The 20,214-nt window shown below is 44.2% G+C and overlaps 1 protein-coding gene across 2 annotated transcripts in view; it reads left to right on the top strand.

Annotated features, from left to right (window-relative positions):
* LOC120018006 (immunoglobulin superfamily member 11-like) overlaps window positions 1-15,210 on the top strand; it is a 93,814-nt gene extending 78,604 nt beyond the window's left edge. Inside the window, exons 2-7 of one of the 2 annotated variants that reach the window (XM_038960953.1) lie at window positions 1,420-1,583; window positions 9,496-9,703; window positions 10,138-10,293; window positions 11,440-11,562; window positions 13,253-13,400; window positions 14,685-15,210. In XM_038960953.1, the coding sequence (XP_038816881.1) occupies window positions 1,420-1,583; window positions 9,496-9,703; window positions 10,138-10,293; window positions 11,440-11,562; window positions 13,253-13,400; window positions 14,685-15,210 (1,325 nt within the window). Of the gene's footprint in view, window positions 1-1,419; window positions 1,584-9,495; window positions 9,704-10,137; window positions 10,294-11,439; window positions 11,563-13,252; window positions 13,401-14,684 lie in introns of those variants that run through there. The other variant, XM_038960954.1, reaches the window with a different exon arrangement.
* The last annotated feature ends 5,004 nt before the right edge of the window (window positions 15,211-20,214 follow it).

Here is a 20,214-nt window from a genome sequence, read left to right as displayed (position 1 = left end):
ATAGTTCCAGGGTCCTTAGCTTAGTGATGAGCTTTATATATATATATATATATATATATATATATAATATGGTGTTGAATGCTGAGCTGTAGTCAATGAATAGCATTCTCACATAGGTGTTCCTTTTGTCCAGGTGGGAAGGGCATTGTGGAGTGCAATAGAGATTGCATCGTCTGTGGATCTGTTGGGGCGGTATGCAAATTGTCTAAGGTCTAAGGTTTCTGGGATAATGGTGTTGATGTGAGCCATAACCAGCCTTTCAAAGCACTTCATGGCAACAGACGTGAGTGCTACGGGTCGGTAGTTATTTCGGCAGATTACCTTGGTGTTCTTGGGCACAGGGACTATGATGGTCTGCTTGAAACATGTTGGTATTACAGACTCAGTCAGGGACAGGTTGAAATTGTCAGTGAAGACACTTGCCAGTTGGTCAGTGCATGCTCGGAGTACACATCCTGGTAATCCGCCTTGTGAATGTTGACCTGTTTAAAGGTCTTACGCACATCAAATGAAATCAAATCAAATGTTATTTGTCACATGCTCCGAATACAACAGGTGTAGACCTTACAGTGAAATGCTTACTTACAAGCCTGGCTACGGAGAGCGTGATCACACAGTCGTCCGGAACAGCTGATGCTCTCATGCATGCTTCAGTGTTGCTTGCCTCGAAGCGAGCATATAAGTTGTTTAGCTCGTCTGGTAGGCTCGTATGACTGGGCAGCTCGTGGCTGTGCTTCCCTTTGTATTCCGTAATAATTTGCAAGCCCTGCCGCATCGGAGCTGGTGTAGTACGATTCAATCTGAGTCCTGTATTGACGCTTTGTTGGCCTATAGAGGGATGGGAACAGTACACATGATGTAGTCATTAGTATTCTTGCTTTTCTTGTATGTATTTAGTTAGTAAATATTTTAATGTGATATTTCAAATTAGGATGTTTAGCTGCGGAGAACAGTTCAAAAGAGTAGCTTCGATATTACTTTGTGTTTATTTTGCTGTGCAGATGGAAATGTTGAGATGGGGTTGGGTATGACTTTGTACCATTAGATTAAACGTGACCTTTTGGTTTGAAATATACTGCATATCCATTTAGAGGTACAATATGCTGGAACTCTACTCTTCAACCATAGTAGATTTGAGAAACAATTTCTTGAAGGGAGAGTGGAGAACATCATGCAGCATACTTTCTGCCCACGATTCACCAATAACTCCAAGAGCAGGGATTTCAGTGATCATTTAGTCTAAACGAGTTAGCCTTACTTTTAGGCTATATCAAAAGCATTTAAATGCTTTCGAGTATGACTTTCTGTTAAATATTTCTGATACAGAAAATGTCTCTATCCACAGTAAATGTTTACGGGAAATTTACAGGAAATGTTTCTATCCACCCACTAAATCTCTCTGTATGTTTTTCTCTGTAGTGAGCGTGAGGGCGTTGGATGTCACAGTGACCCAGAGCAGCATCCAGGTAGCCCGCGGCCAGGCGGCCATCTTGCCCTGCTCCTTCTCCACCAGCGCTGCCCTCAACAACCTCAACATTATCTGGATGGTCATCCCGCTGTCCAATGCCAACCAGCCCGAACAGGTAACCCTCCTCTAAACATGTGTATATGATCTGTGTAGTCTGTGTGCCTCAAAACCGTGTTAACCCTCTGAGATAAAGCCTAGGCATTAGCTGTTGAAAGTCTATAGGTCTCAGGCAAGGTTGCCGGCCCGTACACCACCATCACATCCCTCTCCACAGTTCCATACACCTACGCCCCCTCCCTAACCAACAAAATCTCTCAACACAACTTTATTGACGGGCCAGACTGGTCACCTCAATGAGGATTTGTGAATATACTGTACTGTAATCCCATGTGGCCCACATCAGTCGCACTCGGACAATAATCACACCGCACGCATCTGTGCCAGGTCCCCTGGGTATTGTAGTGTTTTCAGCGTGGCGTACGGCACATACAACACACGCCTGGCCCACCAGACTAATCCGTGTGAACATGACGTATGTGCAGACTTTATCGATAGCCGAGCCAGAACCGGAGGTAAGCGGCTGCTCCTGTATGCCCAAAGAAGGTCGCTGTTGTGTTGTAAGGCCATGAAACAAAGCACACAGGTTTCTCCTGGCTCTTTGATTCGGTCTGATTCCCTCTCATCTGCAGCTGCAGGCGTCACAACCTCACCTGCCTCCAACACGTTTAACCTCATCCACATAACGTAATAATCTTCTGCACTAATTAACCTGGAGCAGCTGTTCACACAGACACACACACACACACACACACACACACACACACACACACACACACACACACACACACACACACACACACACACACACACACACACACACACACACATACATACATACAATGAGAAGTAATAAACACACTTACATGACACACACACAGTAACCACACTCAGGAAAACATACATAGAGGTGCATGAAACTGAAAAATATCCAATCTTATCCAAATGTACACACACACGCACCATGCTCACACACCACACCTACACACAAGGTTGCACTGCGCAGGTATGTACACAGAGGCTGTTTTGACACAGTCAAACGCACAGATGGAGAGTGATTTGCTAACGTAGAGCCATCGGCTGTCTTAACCTCCTTCACGCCTGTCTGAGCTCCCTTTTGGTGTAAATGACGATGCTCGGGAAACATTGTGTCTGGATGATTCTAGCAGGAAGGAATTATTCCACCACATTCATTTGGTGACGTAGTCTCAGCGGAGTACAGATGTGCCGTGTGTGTGTGTGTGTGCGCGCCACCTCCGGCTTTCAGGCACCACTACAACAGGAAGAAGACACAGTCAGCTCTAGGCTAGCACGGCAACACCTCATCAGAGCTACAGTATAGGTACAGTAAAGTATTGAAGACAGCTACACTCATCAACTTGGGTAAAGTAGTTTGCGTGCAGGACAAGCATGTGAAATTGGCCGCACGTTGCAATAGATACAGTATGTTTTGAGTCAATACCAGTAGAATATTTACCCGGTAACAAGCTAGTAAATACATACAATTATGACCTAATATGCTTACCTCTTAACTCTAACTTAAGCTATAACTTTTTTTGTATTTTCTTGCAAAACAGAATTAACATCGGTAAGAACTGTGTCATTGTCTGTAGTTGCTATGCTTATTAAAGGTTAGTTACAGAAGTTGTTCCCTAAGAGATATATTGGAATAGTACCAGTAATATAAGGTATTGCCGTAATCCATACCAGCATTTTGTGCCTGTGCAAGAGTTCAGTAAATGTTTGTAACACGGAGAAACTTCTATCACAAGCGTGCTAGTACTGCTTCTTCATGTTGTCTGGCGGGCTGTCTGAAAAGTTCACTGTGGTTTGAATGTACACCGCTGCCAGTGTTCCGACAGCACAAGGTCACTGTAGGAAATGGCTGTCATGAATGATTATGGTTCGAGCCATACACCATGCATAATTTCTGAAATGATCTCATAAATGTAATTTTGTGACACATACATTATTCTTTGTAGGAAACAGACTACAATGAAAATCATACAGTCATTTAAAGTCCTATGTTTTGTCACAGTATTCCATTCCATAATTTTTTAGATTATATAAAAATGATATGATTTATATTCATTTATAGGATTTGTCTTTCTAAAAGAACCACAGGAGTCTTTTGGACGTCAACATTCTTATGTTGGGACTATGGAATGAAAGGCAGCCGTTACAATGCACACTAACTCTTCCTCACGTACCAGACATAGGCCTATGCATACTTGTTTGTTTACTAGTGCAGACTCTCTCTGACTGCTTCGTGTATTTGGTATCTTTTAGACCATCCCTGAGGTTATGAATAAGATATAAATAAGATGTTGACAGAGTTTAGTTCCCCCAGCTCTAGATCAAACGTGAGAACATCAGTGATGCTCCTAAAACACTCAACACTCATAAACCATCTGTCACGCCCTGGCCTTAGTATTCTTTGTTTTCTTTATGTTTTTTAGTTAGGTCAGGGTGTGACATGGGGAATGTATGTGTTTGTAGTGTCTAGGGGTGTTGTATGTGTATGGGGCAGAGTAGAGTAATGTTGTCTAGTTATGTCTATGGCTGCCTAGATTGGTTCTCAATCAGAGACAGCTGTCATTCATTGTCTCTGATTGGGAGCCATATTTAAGGCAGCCATAGGCAGTAGGCTTTTGTGGGGTGTTGTCTATGTTCTATGTTGCATGTGTGCACTTAGTTCTGTTTAGCTTCACGATCGTTTGTTTTGTTCATTTTGTAAGTGTTTGTTTTTTCCTTCATTAAAGAAGATGTATTTTTCACGCGCTGCGCCTTGGTCCTCTCTCTCTCAAGAAGACGATCGTGACAGAACACCCCACCAACCATGGATCAAGCAGCGTGTGAGGAACCAACAACAGAGGGAAAAAAAACAGGACTCGTGGACATGGGAGGATGTTTTGGAAGGCAAGGGTTGCTATACATGGGAGGAGATCCTGGCTGGAAGAGATCACCTCCCATGGGAACAGCTGGAGGCGATTAGGAGAGCAGAGGCAACTGGAGAGAGGAACCGGAGTTATGAGGGTATGCGACTAGCAAGGAAGCCTGTGAGTAAACCCCAAAAATTTCTTGGGGGGGGGCTAGAAGGGAGAGTGGCGAAGTCAGGTAGGAGACCTGCGCCTACTCCCTGTACTTACCGTGGAGAGCGAGAGTACGGGCAGACACCGTGTTACGCAGTAGAGCGCAGGGTGTCTCCTGTACGTGTTTATAGCCCGGTGCGGTACATACCAGCTCCTCGTATCGGCCGGGCTAGATTGAGCGTTGAGCCGGATGTCATGAAGCCGGCCCAACGCATCTGGCCACCAGTGCGTCTCCTCGGGCCGGCTTACATGGCACCAGCCTTACGCATTGTGTCCCCGGTTCGCCTACATAGCCGGCGACGGGGAGTATACAACCAGGTAAGGTTGGGCAGGCTCAGTGCTCAAGGGAGCCAGTACGCCTGCACGGTCCGGTATTTCCGGCGCCACCTCCCCGCTCCAGCCCAGTACCACCAGTGCCTACACCACGCACCAGGCTTCCAGTGCGTCTCCAGAGCCCTGTTCCTCCTCCACGCACTCTCCCTGTGGTGCGTGTATCCAGCCCAGTGCCTCCAGTTCCGGCACCACGCACCAAGCCTCATGTGCATCTCCAGAGCCCTGTACGCACTGATCCTTCTCCCCGTACTCGCCCTGATGTGCGTGCCCTCAGCCCGGTACCACCAGTGCCGGTACCACGCACCAGGCCTATAGTACGCTTTGAGAGTCCAGTGTGCCCTGTTGTTGTTCCCCGCACTAGCCTGAAGGTGCGTGTCTTTAGCCCGGTACCTCCAGTTCCGGTACCACGCACCAGGCCTACAGTGCGTCTCAGCCGGCCAGAATCTGCCGTCTGCCCAACGGCGCCTGAACTGCCCGTCTGCCAAACGGCGCCTGAACTGCCCGTCTGCCAAACGGCGCCTGAACTGCCCGTCTGCCCAACGGCGCCTGAACTGCCCGTCTGCCCAATGCCGTCTGAACTGTCCGTCTGCCAAGCGCCGCATGAACTGCCCGTCTGCCATGAGCCTGCAAAGTCGCCCGTCTGCCATGAGCCTTCAGAGCCGTCCGCCAGACAGGAGCCGCTAGAGCCTTCCGCCAGACAGGAGCCGCTAGAGCCTTCCGCCAGACAGGAGCAGCCAAAGCCTTCCGCCAGACAGGATCAGCCAGAGCCTTCCGCCAGACAGGATCAGCCAGAGCCTTCCGCCAGACAGGATCAGCCAGAGCCTTCCGCCAGACAGGATCAGCCAGAGCCTTCCGCCAGCCATGACCAGCCAGAGCCGTCAGCGAGCCATGACCAGCCAGAGCCGTCAGCGAGCCATGACCAGCCAGAGCCGTCAGCGAGCCATGACCAGCCAGAGCCGTCAGCGAGCCATGACCAGCCAGAGCCGTCAGCGAGCCATGACCAGCCAGAGCCGTCAGCGAGCCATGACCAGCCAGAGCCGTCAGCGAGCCATGACCAGCCAGAGCCGTCATCCAGCCATGACCAGCCAGAGCCGTCATCCAGCATTGAGCCGTCATCCAGCCAGGATCCGCCAGAGCCAGCCAGCCAGGATCCGCCAGAGCCAGCCAGCCAGGATCCGCCAGAGCCAGCCAGCCAGGATCCGCCAGAGCCAGCCAGCCAGGATCCGCCAGAGCCAGCCAGCCAGGATCCGCCAGAGCCAGCCAGCCAGGATCCGCCAGCCAGTCCGGTGCTGCCCCTCAGTCCGGTGCTGCCCCTCAGTCCGGTGCTGCCCCTCAGTCCGGTGCTGCCCCTCAGTCCGGTGCTGCCCCTCAGTCCGGTGCTGCCCCTTAGTCCGGTGCTGCCCCTTAGTCCGGTGGGGTTAATTTGGAGGGTGGCCATTTGGAGGAGGCTACCAAAGCGGGTATTGACAATGGTGGAGTGGGGGCCACGTCCCGCACCCGAGCCGCCGCCATGATGGGGCCCACCCCGTACCCTCCCCTTTCTATTTCAGGTTGTGCGGTCGGAGTCCGCACCTTTGGGGGGGGGGTACTGTCACGCCCTGGCCTTAGTATTCTTTGTTTTCTTTATGTTTTTTAGTTAGGTCAGGGTGTGACATGGGGAATGTATGTGTTTGTAGTGTCTAGGGGTGTTGTATGTGTATGGGGTAGAGTAATGTTGTCTAGTTATGTCTATGGCTGCCTAGATTGGTTCTCAATCAGAGACAGCTGTCATTCATTGTCTCTGATTGGGAGCCATATTTAAGGCAGCCATAGGCAGTAGGCTTTTGTGGGGTGTTGTCTATGTTCTATGTTGCATGTGTGCACTTAGTTCTGTTTAGCTTCACGATCGTTTGTTTTGTTCATTTTGTAAGTGTTTGTTTTTTCCTTCATTAAAGAAGATGTATTTTTCACGCGCTGCGCCTTGGTCCTCTCTCTCTCAAGAAGACGATCGTGACACCATCAACCTTTTAGGCTGACTGACAGTCCGATGCCTCTGCTCACTTCGCAAAGAGAGCTCTTCTAATTCTTCTGTTTGTTTACTCTAATCTTCCATGTTTAGCCTCAGATTAAAGGGGCAATGTGTAGTAGCTACATACATTGTTGGACTGATATGTACCCATTTGATTCTTGAAGAATATCACTTATTAATGCCTCATGAGCTTAGTTCAACTGTCGTACCCCATCAGGACCCAAAATAGAAGTATTTTTTATTCCAATGTTTATAAAACAAAGTAAATGGTAACTAAACCAGTATAGCCTCAAAATATGGTTTAAACTATACATTTGATAGCATTGATGGTCAGTACTTGCGTCCATAGCTCTGTCTATGAGTTTCAGAGTGGTTACATTTCTTCGACCCCGTCCCTCAGCTTTTTAACGAAGCAGTGGTGGGGAGAACGCTTTGCTGTTGTTTCAACTGCTGATTGATGCTTTAAGGCAGAAAGTGTGCAGATGGTGAGGCCTGGTGTGCAGAGCCTTGGAAATGAATCTGTCCATTCTTCTTGACTTCCTAATAAAACACTGCTGTATCCTGATGGTAGGTGTTACAGGAAGTATAGGAGGTGATCCAGACCAGGGTCCTATTCACTAGGCATGAAACGGGAAAAAACGGGCCGAAACTATCTGAACTTGCCCAATAAGAAACGCTTGTTTTTAACTTTTTGCAATGTTTTGCTTTACTTTGTGCGCTAATAAATACAACCCATGTCATGGCTGATGAGTGTTGGGAGGGGGGTTGTTCATTGGTTTACAGGTTGGTAGACGGGATGGGAAGGCAGAGGGATATGGCAGTGGACATGGTCTCTGCACACTGTCCATGACCTCTTTTCCCGGCTACGCGTTAGGTCACCAATGAGGTCACACGAGAGTGAGGGGTGATCTCACGCACGCACACACACATACATACACAGTGGCTGCTGCGGTTGCGGGTGCGTTTGGGTCTCATCACAGCTGAAGGGCTGCCTATTCATCTGCACATAAGAGGACAAAGTGTACAGCGCTCAGGAAATTGCGGCGCCGCAATTTACATGCAGTAAAGCAGCAGTGTGGAGGGAGGAAGGGAGAGGGGAGAACATCAGCCCTACTGAGACGGTTCTGTGGCTCCCTGGGTCCTTTGAACAGAACAGTTCAATGGGGTTTCTTTCAAACACCGCTGAATAGCCTCCCTGATTCCCCAGCATGCTTCTGTGTGCCTGGCTGAAGGGTTAGGTGTTTTTGTTATTTAGAAGGTGCGCACAAATGGCTGCTTCTATCAGAGTTCAAAGCAACAAAAATCTTTTGAACCTCCCCCGACTCGGAAGAGCTCAAATCAACACGAGGTTTCATTTCAATAGTACTTATATTTTTCGGGATGTTTTTCCACTTTGGCATCACTCTTCTGAAGAGAAATTGCATTGCTGATGAATTGATCATGTCAATGGCGTTAGGCTTCTTCATATTATTACCATAGTTACCATCATTTGGTGTTTTAGTTCGTTGTTGTGTGTCATTGTAACAGTATGTTGACCACTGAGCTGTGCATGGAAGTTGCTCTTAAATTCACACTTGTTGTAATGTAAAATACATGTATAGTTCAGGACATTTTGAAATGATCATTCTGTATATTATTATTCAAGAACAACCATGTTATATTATACATGGATGGACCACCTTCCATCCTTTCAGCTGTCAAATGATGCTTCAGTTTATACTGCAACACAACGTCGCCCTCTTGTGAAAGTTTGTTGCACCTGCACTCTTTAGTGTGCAGAATCCTCATGCACTCACTTGCCTGGCTGTTGATTCTCTGTTGTTTGGTTTTATTTAACCCTGGGATGAAGTATTGCATTTTAATTAACTTAATTCAACATTACTTGTTGACTTCTCTCTAGTGTGTACCAGAGAAAGGCTTTTTTAACTTTATATGATTACATTACTGAGGCTCCTGAGTGGAGCAGCGGTCTAAGGCACTTCATCTCAGTGCTAGAGGCGTCACTACAGACACCCTGGTTCCATTCCAGGCTGTATCACAACCGGCCGGGATTGGGAGTCCCATAAGGAGGAACGTAATTGGCCCAGGTTTGGCCGGTGTAGGCCGTCATTGTAAATAAGAATTTGTTCTTAACTGACTTGCCTAGTTAAATAAAAAAGCAGTGATTGTTTTCCCATTCAGATTTAAGATACTGTCATACCCTTTATTTCCTCAAGATTCAACAATTCAGACATTATGTTTGTGCATCAATTGACATCAAGGCAATGCATTTTCCGCTGCTGACCCAGGATGGACACAGTTGGCCACAGTTTCCTAAAGTCACACCTGGATGTACAGTGACAGGAAACGACTGATGTTCCATAGAAGGTAGGTCTTTGGCACATCCTAGAAAAAGAACGGAAAGACCTGCACACTGTACGTTCCTAATGACCACCTAATGACCAACATATCGATCCATAGGGCTCTTCGTTAGATCAAACTAATGATATTCCATAGAAACGGCGTGAGTGAATCTCTGCCTTTTTGTCTTATCTCAGGTGATCATCTACCAAGGTGGCCAAGTGTTCAGTCTCGCCAACCACTTAAATGGCCGGGTGGGTTTTGTGGCCACCATGCCCAGCACAAGTGCCTCTATCTTCATCAACAACACCCAGCTGTCAGACACGGGGACATACCAGTGCCTGGTCAACAACCTCCCCGACAGAGGGGGGCGCAACATCGGGGTCATCGGCCTCACCGTGCTGGGTAAAACACTCACTGCTGCATTAGAATTACAATTAAGGATTTGCATACTATGCATATATAGCCTGGCCACTATAACTTGACTATTGACCAGGCTACGGTGCATAGCCTACTGTGATACAAATGGATGCATTAAAACTAGGAAGTGTAAACGCATTGCATATTGTAAGAATTCTGTTGTATGACATGAGCTTTTTATTTTGACTAATGAGTCTCCTAAGCTGGTTTTAAAGATGACTCTTACAGCATGTTGGGACACCACAGTTCTGTATGTGTATGCTATAAAAACAAGACCTGCTTTGGATAAGATAATCTATAAAATTTCCCAAATGTAACGTAAAATGTAAGACCCGATGCCTCTTCGGGAGGCTAGGATCTGTCTGTGCTGATCGATAAGGTACTAACCATACCCCCCTCTCTCCCTCCTGTCTCTCCAGTGCCCCCCTCGGTGCCTGCATGCCGTATCCAGGGCACACTGGACGTGGGCGCTGACATCATGCTGATGTGCAGCAGCGAGGAGGGGATCCCCACGCCCATCTACGCCTGGGAGAAGCTGGAGTCGCTGCCCAAGCTGCCCCACACCGCCATGCAAGGTATTAAACCCCTGGCTGTGGGCGTGCCCTTTTGCCCCACCTTCGCTGGTAAATCAACAAGTATCTTTGGTAACGTCACCGTGGCTCAGCCCGTCCGCCCCCAACTCTGCCCCTCAGGGTGCCACCACCCACCCTGGTCCAGTTCAGGGCCTGCATTCACAAAGCATCTCAGAGCAGGAGCTGGTCACGAGTTCCTGTCATTTTATTCATTATGATCTACAAGGCAACTGATCCTAGATCAGCACTCCTACTCTGAGAAGTTTTATTTAATGCGGACCCAGTTTTGTGTGTGTGTGTGTGTGTGAGCCGTGCAGTGCAGTGGCCTCTCCTCTCTCTCTCCAGCTGTGTCATCACAGCACAGTGTGATTCTTACCGTACTACACTACTGCTCACTTCAACACAAGGCTACCCTCGACAAGGACCAATCGGCTTAGGTTTCCTACATTACTCCTCCTCCTGTCGATCTTTGTTGTTTTACACAGTAGATATCAACTGAACCAACACTGCCACCATGATATCTGTCTGCAAAACAGCCCATGTTGCAGAGAAGAGGGTGCTGGTGAAATCTAGGCCAGTAATCTGGATTTAGTGCTTGTGTGGTTTGTTCCATGCTCTTATGGTAGCCTTTTCTTAAAGGCAGTAGTGTAATATAACGTAATACTCCATAAAGTATCAGACGTATGAACAATGGCACTGTAACTGGGTTTATATCAGCAAGGTACTATATAATGTACAAAATATACACTAGACGTTTTACGGTAAGCGATTTGGCACCCTCTATTGGGTTTTTGCCAGTAGTCCCAGTTACAGTACCATATCCTAAAGCGAGTTGAATAATACTGTTACTTGAAGTAACATATCTGCATAATGCTGAATAAGCTTTGCTCAACAATTATTTCAACTGCCTAAATGATTTGAAATCATTTTGGTTATTTCAATTATGCAAGTAATGTATGAATGTTTTGGAACACTTTACAAGCAAATATTTACATGAATCATTAGTCCTAAAGGAATTTCATGCATATTTAATCCCAATGCATTTTAATGAGATGTTTTTGTGTCTTGTCTATTTGTTCTGGGGTTGTGGATGGTGTTCCCCAGTGATGTTTTAACCCCAGACTGGCATGGTTTGTGTTTAAACCCCAGACCAGATGCAAGGGACCGTAACACTGAGGAACATCAGTACCAGTACCTCTGGTCTGTACCAGTGTACAGCCTCCAACGCCATCGCCAAGAGCACCTGTCTACTCAACCTGCAGGTTGTGGCACGTATGTACCCAACATAATGATGACATAAGTACCATTCTGAATAAAATAGAATAAACACTCTTGGAACCTATCAATGTTAAATCCTTTGAATACACATGTCATTGTTAAAAATTATTTCACTCTGAAAATACTCTGGATATTTTTGTTTTAAGAGGTAGATCAGCTTTAATATTGCAGATAGATTGTGGATTCTATCAATGCAATTGTCTGCATCATTTCCAATAACCAATATACATTTTTTGCAAATAGACAAATTATTTTAAATATATATTTTCCTTCTTTATTTTCCTCTAACCCTACATCCTTCCCCTAATAAGAATAAACTAATGGACGACAATAAATTGGCTTCTACTTCCAGCTTATACATACTACATCAATTTCACAGACAGTATATTTTATATTAGTTATGTTTTGTTTGTTTTTAGTCCCAGCCTTTAGCTACTCTAGGAAAATGTTGTTCCCACGCTCCCCCTCTCCCAATACTACCTACTGGCAGGGGTGGAAACACTGTCACCTGAGTTAGTATGCTGCTACTGCACTCGCCTGACCCTGCCTTAGAGTAGACAGTCACTGACACCAGTGACAACTTTAGCGAATGGCTCGTTTGGGGTTTGTGATTGTTTAAAGGAGTAAATGACATGTCACCGGTTGTCACTGGCGGGGCGACTGTGACTGTGGTGAGTGCTCTGACAGAGGCTCGGGGGCTGTCTGTTTGTCAGGGAGGGGATCCACTGTTAGATCAGGAGAGTGATCCTGTAAAATCTTCATCGCCACTCAGCCATCTGTTCAGCCTTAAACAATGAAAGCATCATTCTCTCAGTGTATGTTGCAGCATGTATGATTAAACACCTGCCACTGTACTATTCTCTCTGAGTTGTAGGACAACAGACTGACCAAAACGGCCCTCATAGTGGAAATAGCTAGTATTAATACAAGTTTCTGTTGTGGTTTTTAAAACTCACAATCAAATCATTTTCTGATAAAAGCACAATGGTACAGGTATCATAGGTTTTATGGTACAGATATTATGGTCAAATTCAAACATCGTAATAGACATACAGCCAAATTAAATCACACTTCAGTCCACTTGAATCTTTCCCCCAATTCACTATGGTAGCATAATAGAACCATTTGCATCCATGGATATATTCAATGTACTGTATTATCATAATGTACTGTATTATCAAGTACCTTTGATGATGCAGATGAAAAGCTACCTGATCAAATAGACAGTGGCCACTGTGTGTATTTAACTCATTATGAAAAATGCAGACAGTACAAACACAGCTTTTCCTCCCCCTCCATCTCTCTTCAAAGTGTTTACCTGGGGGGGGTACATCATTACTTCCTGGATGTGTGGTTGGCTGGATGTGTGGTTGGCATTCAACCAAAGCTCCTCAATGTTTTATTCATGTCATAATGCAGGCCTTACTAGAGTGGCTTCATTCCACGGATGAATAGGTGTTTGTGCTGTGGTTCAGTAGCTAGCAGTATTGAAAGTAGCTGTTCTAGAGGCATGACCGGTCATTTGTGGGTCCCGCTCATCAGTGCACACCGTAGCAAAACATTTTGTATTGGAAAACAAGTCTTTCATATTGGAGAAGTTCATCCCTGTTTGTCCATTTTCTTCTGTGTTGCACTTAATGAACATGATTTAGTCTCTCTCTCTCTTTCTCCCCTGGTCCTTTAGCCCAGCCCCAGAGTGTGGGTCTTATAGCTGGCACCATCGCCACGGGCGTGTTGGCAGTCATCATCTGCTCCCTACTGGTGCTGGTGACACTCTTCTACTGGAAGAACAAGAACACATACGAGGAGGAGGAGATACCCAACGAGATCAGGTGGGTCTTTCATTGGATTCCTGCTTTCTTCCGTTTCCCACACATCTCTGTCAACACGCCAGTCTAAACATTAGAACCTGAACTCACCATAACTGTTCTGGTGCCGTGCATTTGATAGGCTACATAGAGTGTGTAGTAGATACGTATTGAGAACGGAGATATACTGTATCCTTGAAATTGTACGATTACCCTTTTGTAGTCAGTTTTATCCATTTGTTCAAGGCGTTCAAACTTCAAACTCACCAACTTTTCTTCATCGTACCCCAATTTTTCATTTCAAAACACTACGTGAATTCTCTGTCGCTTGTTTAAATGGCCTGCTATTCTTCCCCTAAATGAGTTCATAAATCAATTTGAAGATAAATCATTGTTGAAATGTTTCAGCTCTGAGCTAGTGGGATAACATCTGCCTCATTTGGGTGTTGATAATGTCCCTGAATTGAAATGTGGTCCCGCGTCACGTATACCACTGACATTTAACATGTTCTCTAACTCTAGTGATCAGGACCAAGCTGTGGAAGTGAATGTTACGCCTCTTAGAGTGATACCAATTTGATGAATGGACCTCCGAAACCATTTTTAGTTTTTGTCATTCCAGTTTTAACCGCTTGTCTTTGTTTTGTCATTTAGGCCATCCGAATCATTGCAAGCACTATTCCGGTTAGATGATACCATGCATTTATAATACAAGTGAACACTAGTTGTGGTTGTTGATCAAACACAACAGGCCACTGTGGCTCATCTGAAGCCAGAAGTAAATCTTAGCTCTCTGGCTAATGTAGGTTTTCCAAAAGGTGCCCTCTAGCTGTTTAACTATTAATTTCTAAGTCCTAAATAAGATAAGTCACGCATATTTAACGCTAATTTCACTTACATCCCTTTTTATATCTCCGTCGCTATCAGGTCCACTAAATTTCATCTGCGAAGAGAGAGCGTTCCAAACACTGTTAGTGGAGATCAAACACAAAATCTTCTTGAAAATGTTTTTCCATGAAACATTCACAGTAAGGAACACTGACTGCTCAGACTGGTGTTACAAATAGATCGAATTTCCTATTTAAAAACATCGCTTTTTAAACCGATCCCAATATTTCCAATTGAGTCCATTTTGAGTCCATCTTCATTTGCAGTTCAGTCAAACATGAAGAAGAAGTAAACCCAGTGGAATTTAAGCAGCAGATTACATCATAGGGCATTGACGAAAACCTGTCAACACTGAATTTTAACCTCCTGTAATTTCTGTAGTCCCTATAGTGACCTCCCCTTGCCCTTTGTGCTTTACAGAGAGGACGACCTGCCCCCTAAGAGGTCGTCGTCAGTGAAAGCGTTTCACGCCGACGCCTCATCCTCGGAGAACGACACCCTGACGTCCACCAACACCTACAACAGCCGCTATTGGCACAACCCCAAGCCCAACTACGACACCAACTCCTACACCCGCTGCAACGGCGACACGCGCCAGACGTTCCCTACGGGGCAGGCGGGTCGCACAGGTCAAACAGGGGGACATGCAGCTCACACAGGACACGGGACACTGGCGCCGCCGGGCTCCGCCCCCCTGGCATGTCAGGCCTACTCTAATGGTAGCCACACCCTCCCCCCGCACAAGACTCTGGTGGTCACCACCAACTCCGCCCCCTCCCCGCCCACCATGGTGCGCAGCAATGGCTCGGTCAGCCTGAAGCCCGTGACGGTGGCATCGCACGGCGGGTACACGCACTCGTACGCCGTAAGCCAGGCCACGCTGGAGCGCATGGGCGCCGTGCCCGTCTTGGTGCCAGCCCAGAGCAGAGGAGGCTCTCTGGTCTAAAGTAAACTGTTACTGGGTTGAACCAGCCTGCCTCCCCACTTCGTCTCTGTTTCTCTCTCTCTCTGTTTCTCCCTTTTTTACTCATAAACGGGATTTTACATTACCGACTTCATCTAATGCCAACGTCTCCAAGTACAGGATCCCGTTTGAAAGCAGCACCAGGTGTTCTATTCCTATTGGTTGGTTTTGTATCTCTTCTTGGGTATGGTTTTCTCTCACTGGTTCCTTGCATTAAATGGCTGTAACCAGTGGGATTATCGTACAAAAGTCACACAATCATCTGACGTTTCAGGTGATTGTGACTGTGGGTTTTGGACTCATCACGACAGTGAGCATTAACCGTTTAATCTCTGTGTTTTAACCACATCTAGACGCTCCGAACCCTGCAAGTCCCATAAAGAAGCATCCGAACGTGCATGTACTGTATATTCCATTGAAAACGAACAACCAGATTCTTGCTATTATTTTATATCACTCAGCTATTGCGGTGATAATAATTGTTTTGTATCTTTAAAACATTTTAAGAGATGTTCTTTGATTCACTGCAGTGGTCTTACATGAACAGAACCATAGTGGTGGAAATGGCCTTAGAAGAGCAGAGAGTTACGGGGATTTCTGGTGAAGTACCAAATGGCAAAGACAACAGAATGGCACAACACAGTAGGCTGGTCCTGTGACTGGACAGGGGGTTTCTGATTCTGTCCATTAGCTCCGACTTCAACATGTTCATTCGTTTTTGCACGGTAACACACTTTCATCAAAAACTCCTCTGAAGTAATGCCATTACAAACAGTACAGTCAATATATCTCTGTCTTTATTATAGAACGGTCTTACTTATGCATCCCGTTACCTCTACAGTGTTACAAATGGGAGAGATGGAGCCTCTCCAGCACAAACTGGTAAGGGTTCAACATTTACATTGATTAGGGCTCAGCATTTACATTGATTAGGTTCACTATTGATAACTATGGTCTTACCTCAAGATTCCATTATGTTAAAACACCTTTCCCTGAAACTTGAATTTGCAGTTTGAGACGTACTGACAGTGTTTATGGAAGTACGTACTATTGTAAACATGCTATTGAGACATAGTGACAGTGTTTATGGAAGTACGTGCTATTGTAAACATGCTATTGAGACATAGTGACAGTGTTTATGGAAGTACGTGCTATTGTAAACATGCTATTGAGACGTACTGACAGTGTTTATGGAAGTACGTGCTATTGTAAACATGCTATTGAGACATAGTGACAGTGTTTATGGAAGTACGTGCTATTGTAAACATGCTATTGAGACATAGTGACAGTGTTTATGGAAGTACGTGCTATTGTAAACATGCTATTGAGACATAGTGAAAGTGTTTATGGAAGTACGTGCTATTGTAAACATGCTGCTGATTTGTTTTAACAAAATCCAATCTCACATCAGTGCTGTTGGACAAGAAAACATGGGGGACATCTTATTTCATACATCCTTTCTAAGAAAATGTATATTTAAAGGGGATTTCCCTTGAGAATGCTAACAATTACTGTTTTGTACCTACTGGAATTATTGTAACTACTGGTAGGCTAGGTTGTGAATTTAAGAAAAATACTTTTATTTCATTACTCATGTGTCTTAATTTTAGAGGTCCATTCATTTCTGTTAAGACACTGAACTGGGTTTTTGCAAATAGGTGTCCTCTGTGGGTGAAGCTGCATGTTTGGGCAGTGCAATTCATACAAAATGACTAAGTATCACAGAAACCCGTATACTAAAATGACTGTCTGCATCTGTTGATTGTAATAATGATTGAACATACATTTAATACATACTCTACCAATTGTTTTCCAGGGCACTTTGATTTTTTCACAGCTACAAATTCCAGCATTAAAATAAGTTACTTAAGTATCCCCAATGATAGTTGAAAATGAAATGAATACCACCTGTAATGAAACATCTAGGTTTGTTCCAGCAGTGTTGGAAATTGTTGCTATTGAGGTAAGAATCAGAACTTTTTGAGGGACATATTTTTTTATACCTGAAACTAACTGCTGATTTAGGTTTTTATATTAATTTTACAAAATGATGTATCCTGCTCTTTGCATTTAAAGTCTTATTAATATTCAACTTAATCTTTCACGTGAAAGACAAATTGTTTTGATATTGTGTGATATTACATAAAAAAATTGTACTACTCATTTTAACCAAAAAAAACACTTCACTCATGAGAAAAAAAACATCTCCTGTATTTGGTGTCAGGATCTTTCCCAATGATAGCTGTGGTCTCCACAGTATGAATTTGGCAATTCAATGTGCTCAAGTTAAGTATTATTGAAGTTCATTGAAATATGCTCCAGTAAGAATCCATTAGACGTATTCAATTAAACGTCCTCAAGTAAAGCAATATGGATGGTGAGCAGAACTTTCTGTCCTGAAGCAATAAAGACCAACCAGGTGAAGCACATTAGGAGGACTGTTGATGTACAAGATAGACCTTTATCAAACTGTTCCTTTTCTGTCACTCACTCAGCTCATTGGCTTATGTGTTGTCTCATTCCCTCCATCAGGGAACCAAGATTATATTCATAACTTAATAATTTAAAAAAAATGTGCTTAATGCAGCCATGAGACTAAAACACTGTTCAGTATTATCACGTAATACTCACAACTTGACAGTATTCTTTGAGTTTGTTTGGTGTTCAGAGACTTGTTTCAACATCAGAGTGCATCCATATGATTTATGTATGAACTCTTTTATGTACAGTGCCTTCAGAAAGTATGCATACTCCTCGACTTATTACACATGTTGTGTTTCAGCCTGAATTTAATGAAAATAAAATACAGAAATGTCTATTTACATAAGTATCCACACCCCTGTGTCAATACATCACCTTTGGCAGTGATTACAGCTGTCAGTCTTCAAGAGCTTTGCACAGCTGGATTGTTCAATATTTGCCCATTATTCTTTTGAAAATTCTTCAAGGTCTGTCAAGTTGGTTTTTGATCATTGCTACACAGCCATGTTCAAGTATTGCCATAGATTTTCAAGCAGATTTAAGTCAGAACTGTAACTCGACCACTCAGGAACATTCACTGTCTTCTTGGTAAGCAACCCCAGTGTAGATTTCTGGCCTTGTGTTTAAAAAAAAAGAAGTGAATTCTTCTCCCAGTGTCTGGTGGAAAGCAGGCTGAACCAGGTTTTCCTCTAGAATTTTGCCATTCCATTACTTTTTTATCCTGAAAAACTCCTTAGCCCTTAATGATTACAAGCATACCCATAGCATGATGCAGCCACCACTATGCTTGAAAATAATGTGTTGTATTCGATTTGCCCCAAACATAACACTTTGTATTCAGGATAGTGAATTGCTTTGCCATGTTGCAGTATTACTTTAGTGCTTTGTTGCAAACAGAATGCATGTTTGGAATATTTGTATTCTGTACAGGCTTCCTTCTTTTCACTCTGCCAATTAGGTTAGTATTGTGGAGTAACTACAATGTTGTTGATCCATCCTCAGTTTTCTCCTATCACAGCCATTAAACTCTGTAACTGGTTTAAAGTCACCATTGGGAAATCCCTGAGCGGTTTCCTTCCTCTCCGGCAACTGAGTTAGGAAGGACAAATGTATCTTTGCAGTGACTGGGGTGTAATTGATACACCATCCAACGTGTAATTAATAACTTCACTATGCTCAAAGGGATATTCAAGGTCAGCTTCTTTTTTTTTACCCATTTACCAATAGGTGCCCTTCTTTGCGAGACATTGGAAAACCTCCCTGGTCTTTGTGGTTGAATCTTTTTGAAATCCACTGCTCCACTGAGGGACCTTACAGATAATAGTTTGTGTGGGGTACAGAGATGAGGTAGTCATTAAAAAATAATGTTAAATACTATTATTTCACACAGAGTGAGTCCATGCAACTTATGTGACTTGTTGAGCACATTTTTTTCTCCTGAACTTATTTAGGCTTGCCATAACAAAGGGGTTGAATACTTATTGACTCAAGACATTTCAGCTATTCAGTTATAAATCATTTGTAAAAATGTTGAAAAACATAATTCCACTGTGGGGTATTGTGTGTAGGCCAATACCAAGGCTGTAACATAACAAAATGTGGAAAAAGTCAAGGGGTGTGAATCCTTTCTGAAGGCACTGTGTATGTACTCTGCTGATAACCCCGGGGTTGTTCACTAGCTTGTTGTGTCTGGTCACAGACAAGCACTCAACTGATCTTTAACATTATTAAAGAGCCACAGGTTCAGGTCAGATGAGGTGAGGGCATCTGTTTCCTCTGTTAGACATCTCTTGGGGCGAATCCTAACTTCCACTTACATGTTTACTTAGTCATGCATTGATGTCAATGGGAGACAAAGTGTAAATTCAACTTAAAAGTTAGGATTTGTCCCATAATGACCCTGGGCCGAAACACAACTGCTTGAACTAGAAATGGAGAGGATTGATAACCACAAACCCCAGACTAGTGCATTGTCTACTGTGGCCATAAGTTCATCAGGTTGTATTTATATAGATATTATAATGCCAATAGTAAACATTGTAAATATGTAAAATATGTATTGTACTTAACAGTTTGATTGATATGAAATATGACATTAACACTGGAAGTTGTAGTGAATAAATTGTTAATACATTCTACATTCTAACTGTAGTTGTGCTCATTGACTTATTGACTCATTGACTTATTATTTTATGAGTACAGATGATCTTATTGGTAATAAACATTAGGAACTCCTTCCTAATATTGAGTTGCAACCCCCCCTGGATTCCCCTGGTCAGTCTGTCCTGGAAAGAGCAGATGTTCCTAATGTTTTGTACACTCAGTGTGTATCATTCTGTACAGATGACCAGCTGGCAAGTGTCACGGACGTTTTCAACCTATCCCTGACCTGGTCTGTAATACCAACTTGTGTCAAGCAGACCACCATAGTCACTGTGCCCAAGAACACCAAGGCAACCTGCCTTAATGACTATCGCCCCGTAGCACTCACATCTATAGTCATAA

This window comes from Salvelinus namaycush, chromosome 23, assembly GCF_016432855.1.
Source record: "Salvelinus namaycush isolate Seneca chromosome 23, SaNama_1.0, whole genome shotgun sequence".
NCBI lineage: Eukaryota > Metazoa > Chordata > Actinopteri > Salmoniformes > Salmonidae > Salvelinus > Salvelinus namaycush.
Note: the sequence above shows the minus strand (reverse complement) of the source record. Positions and strands in the feature narration are given on the sequence as shown.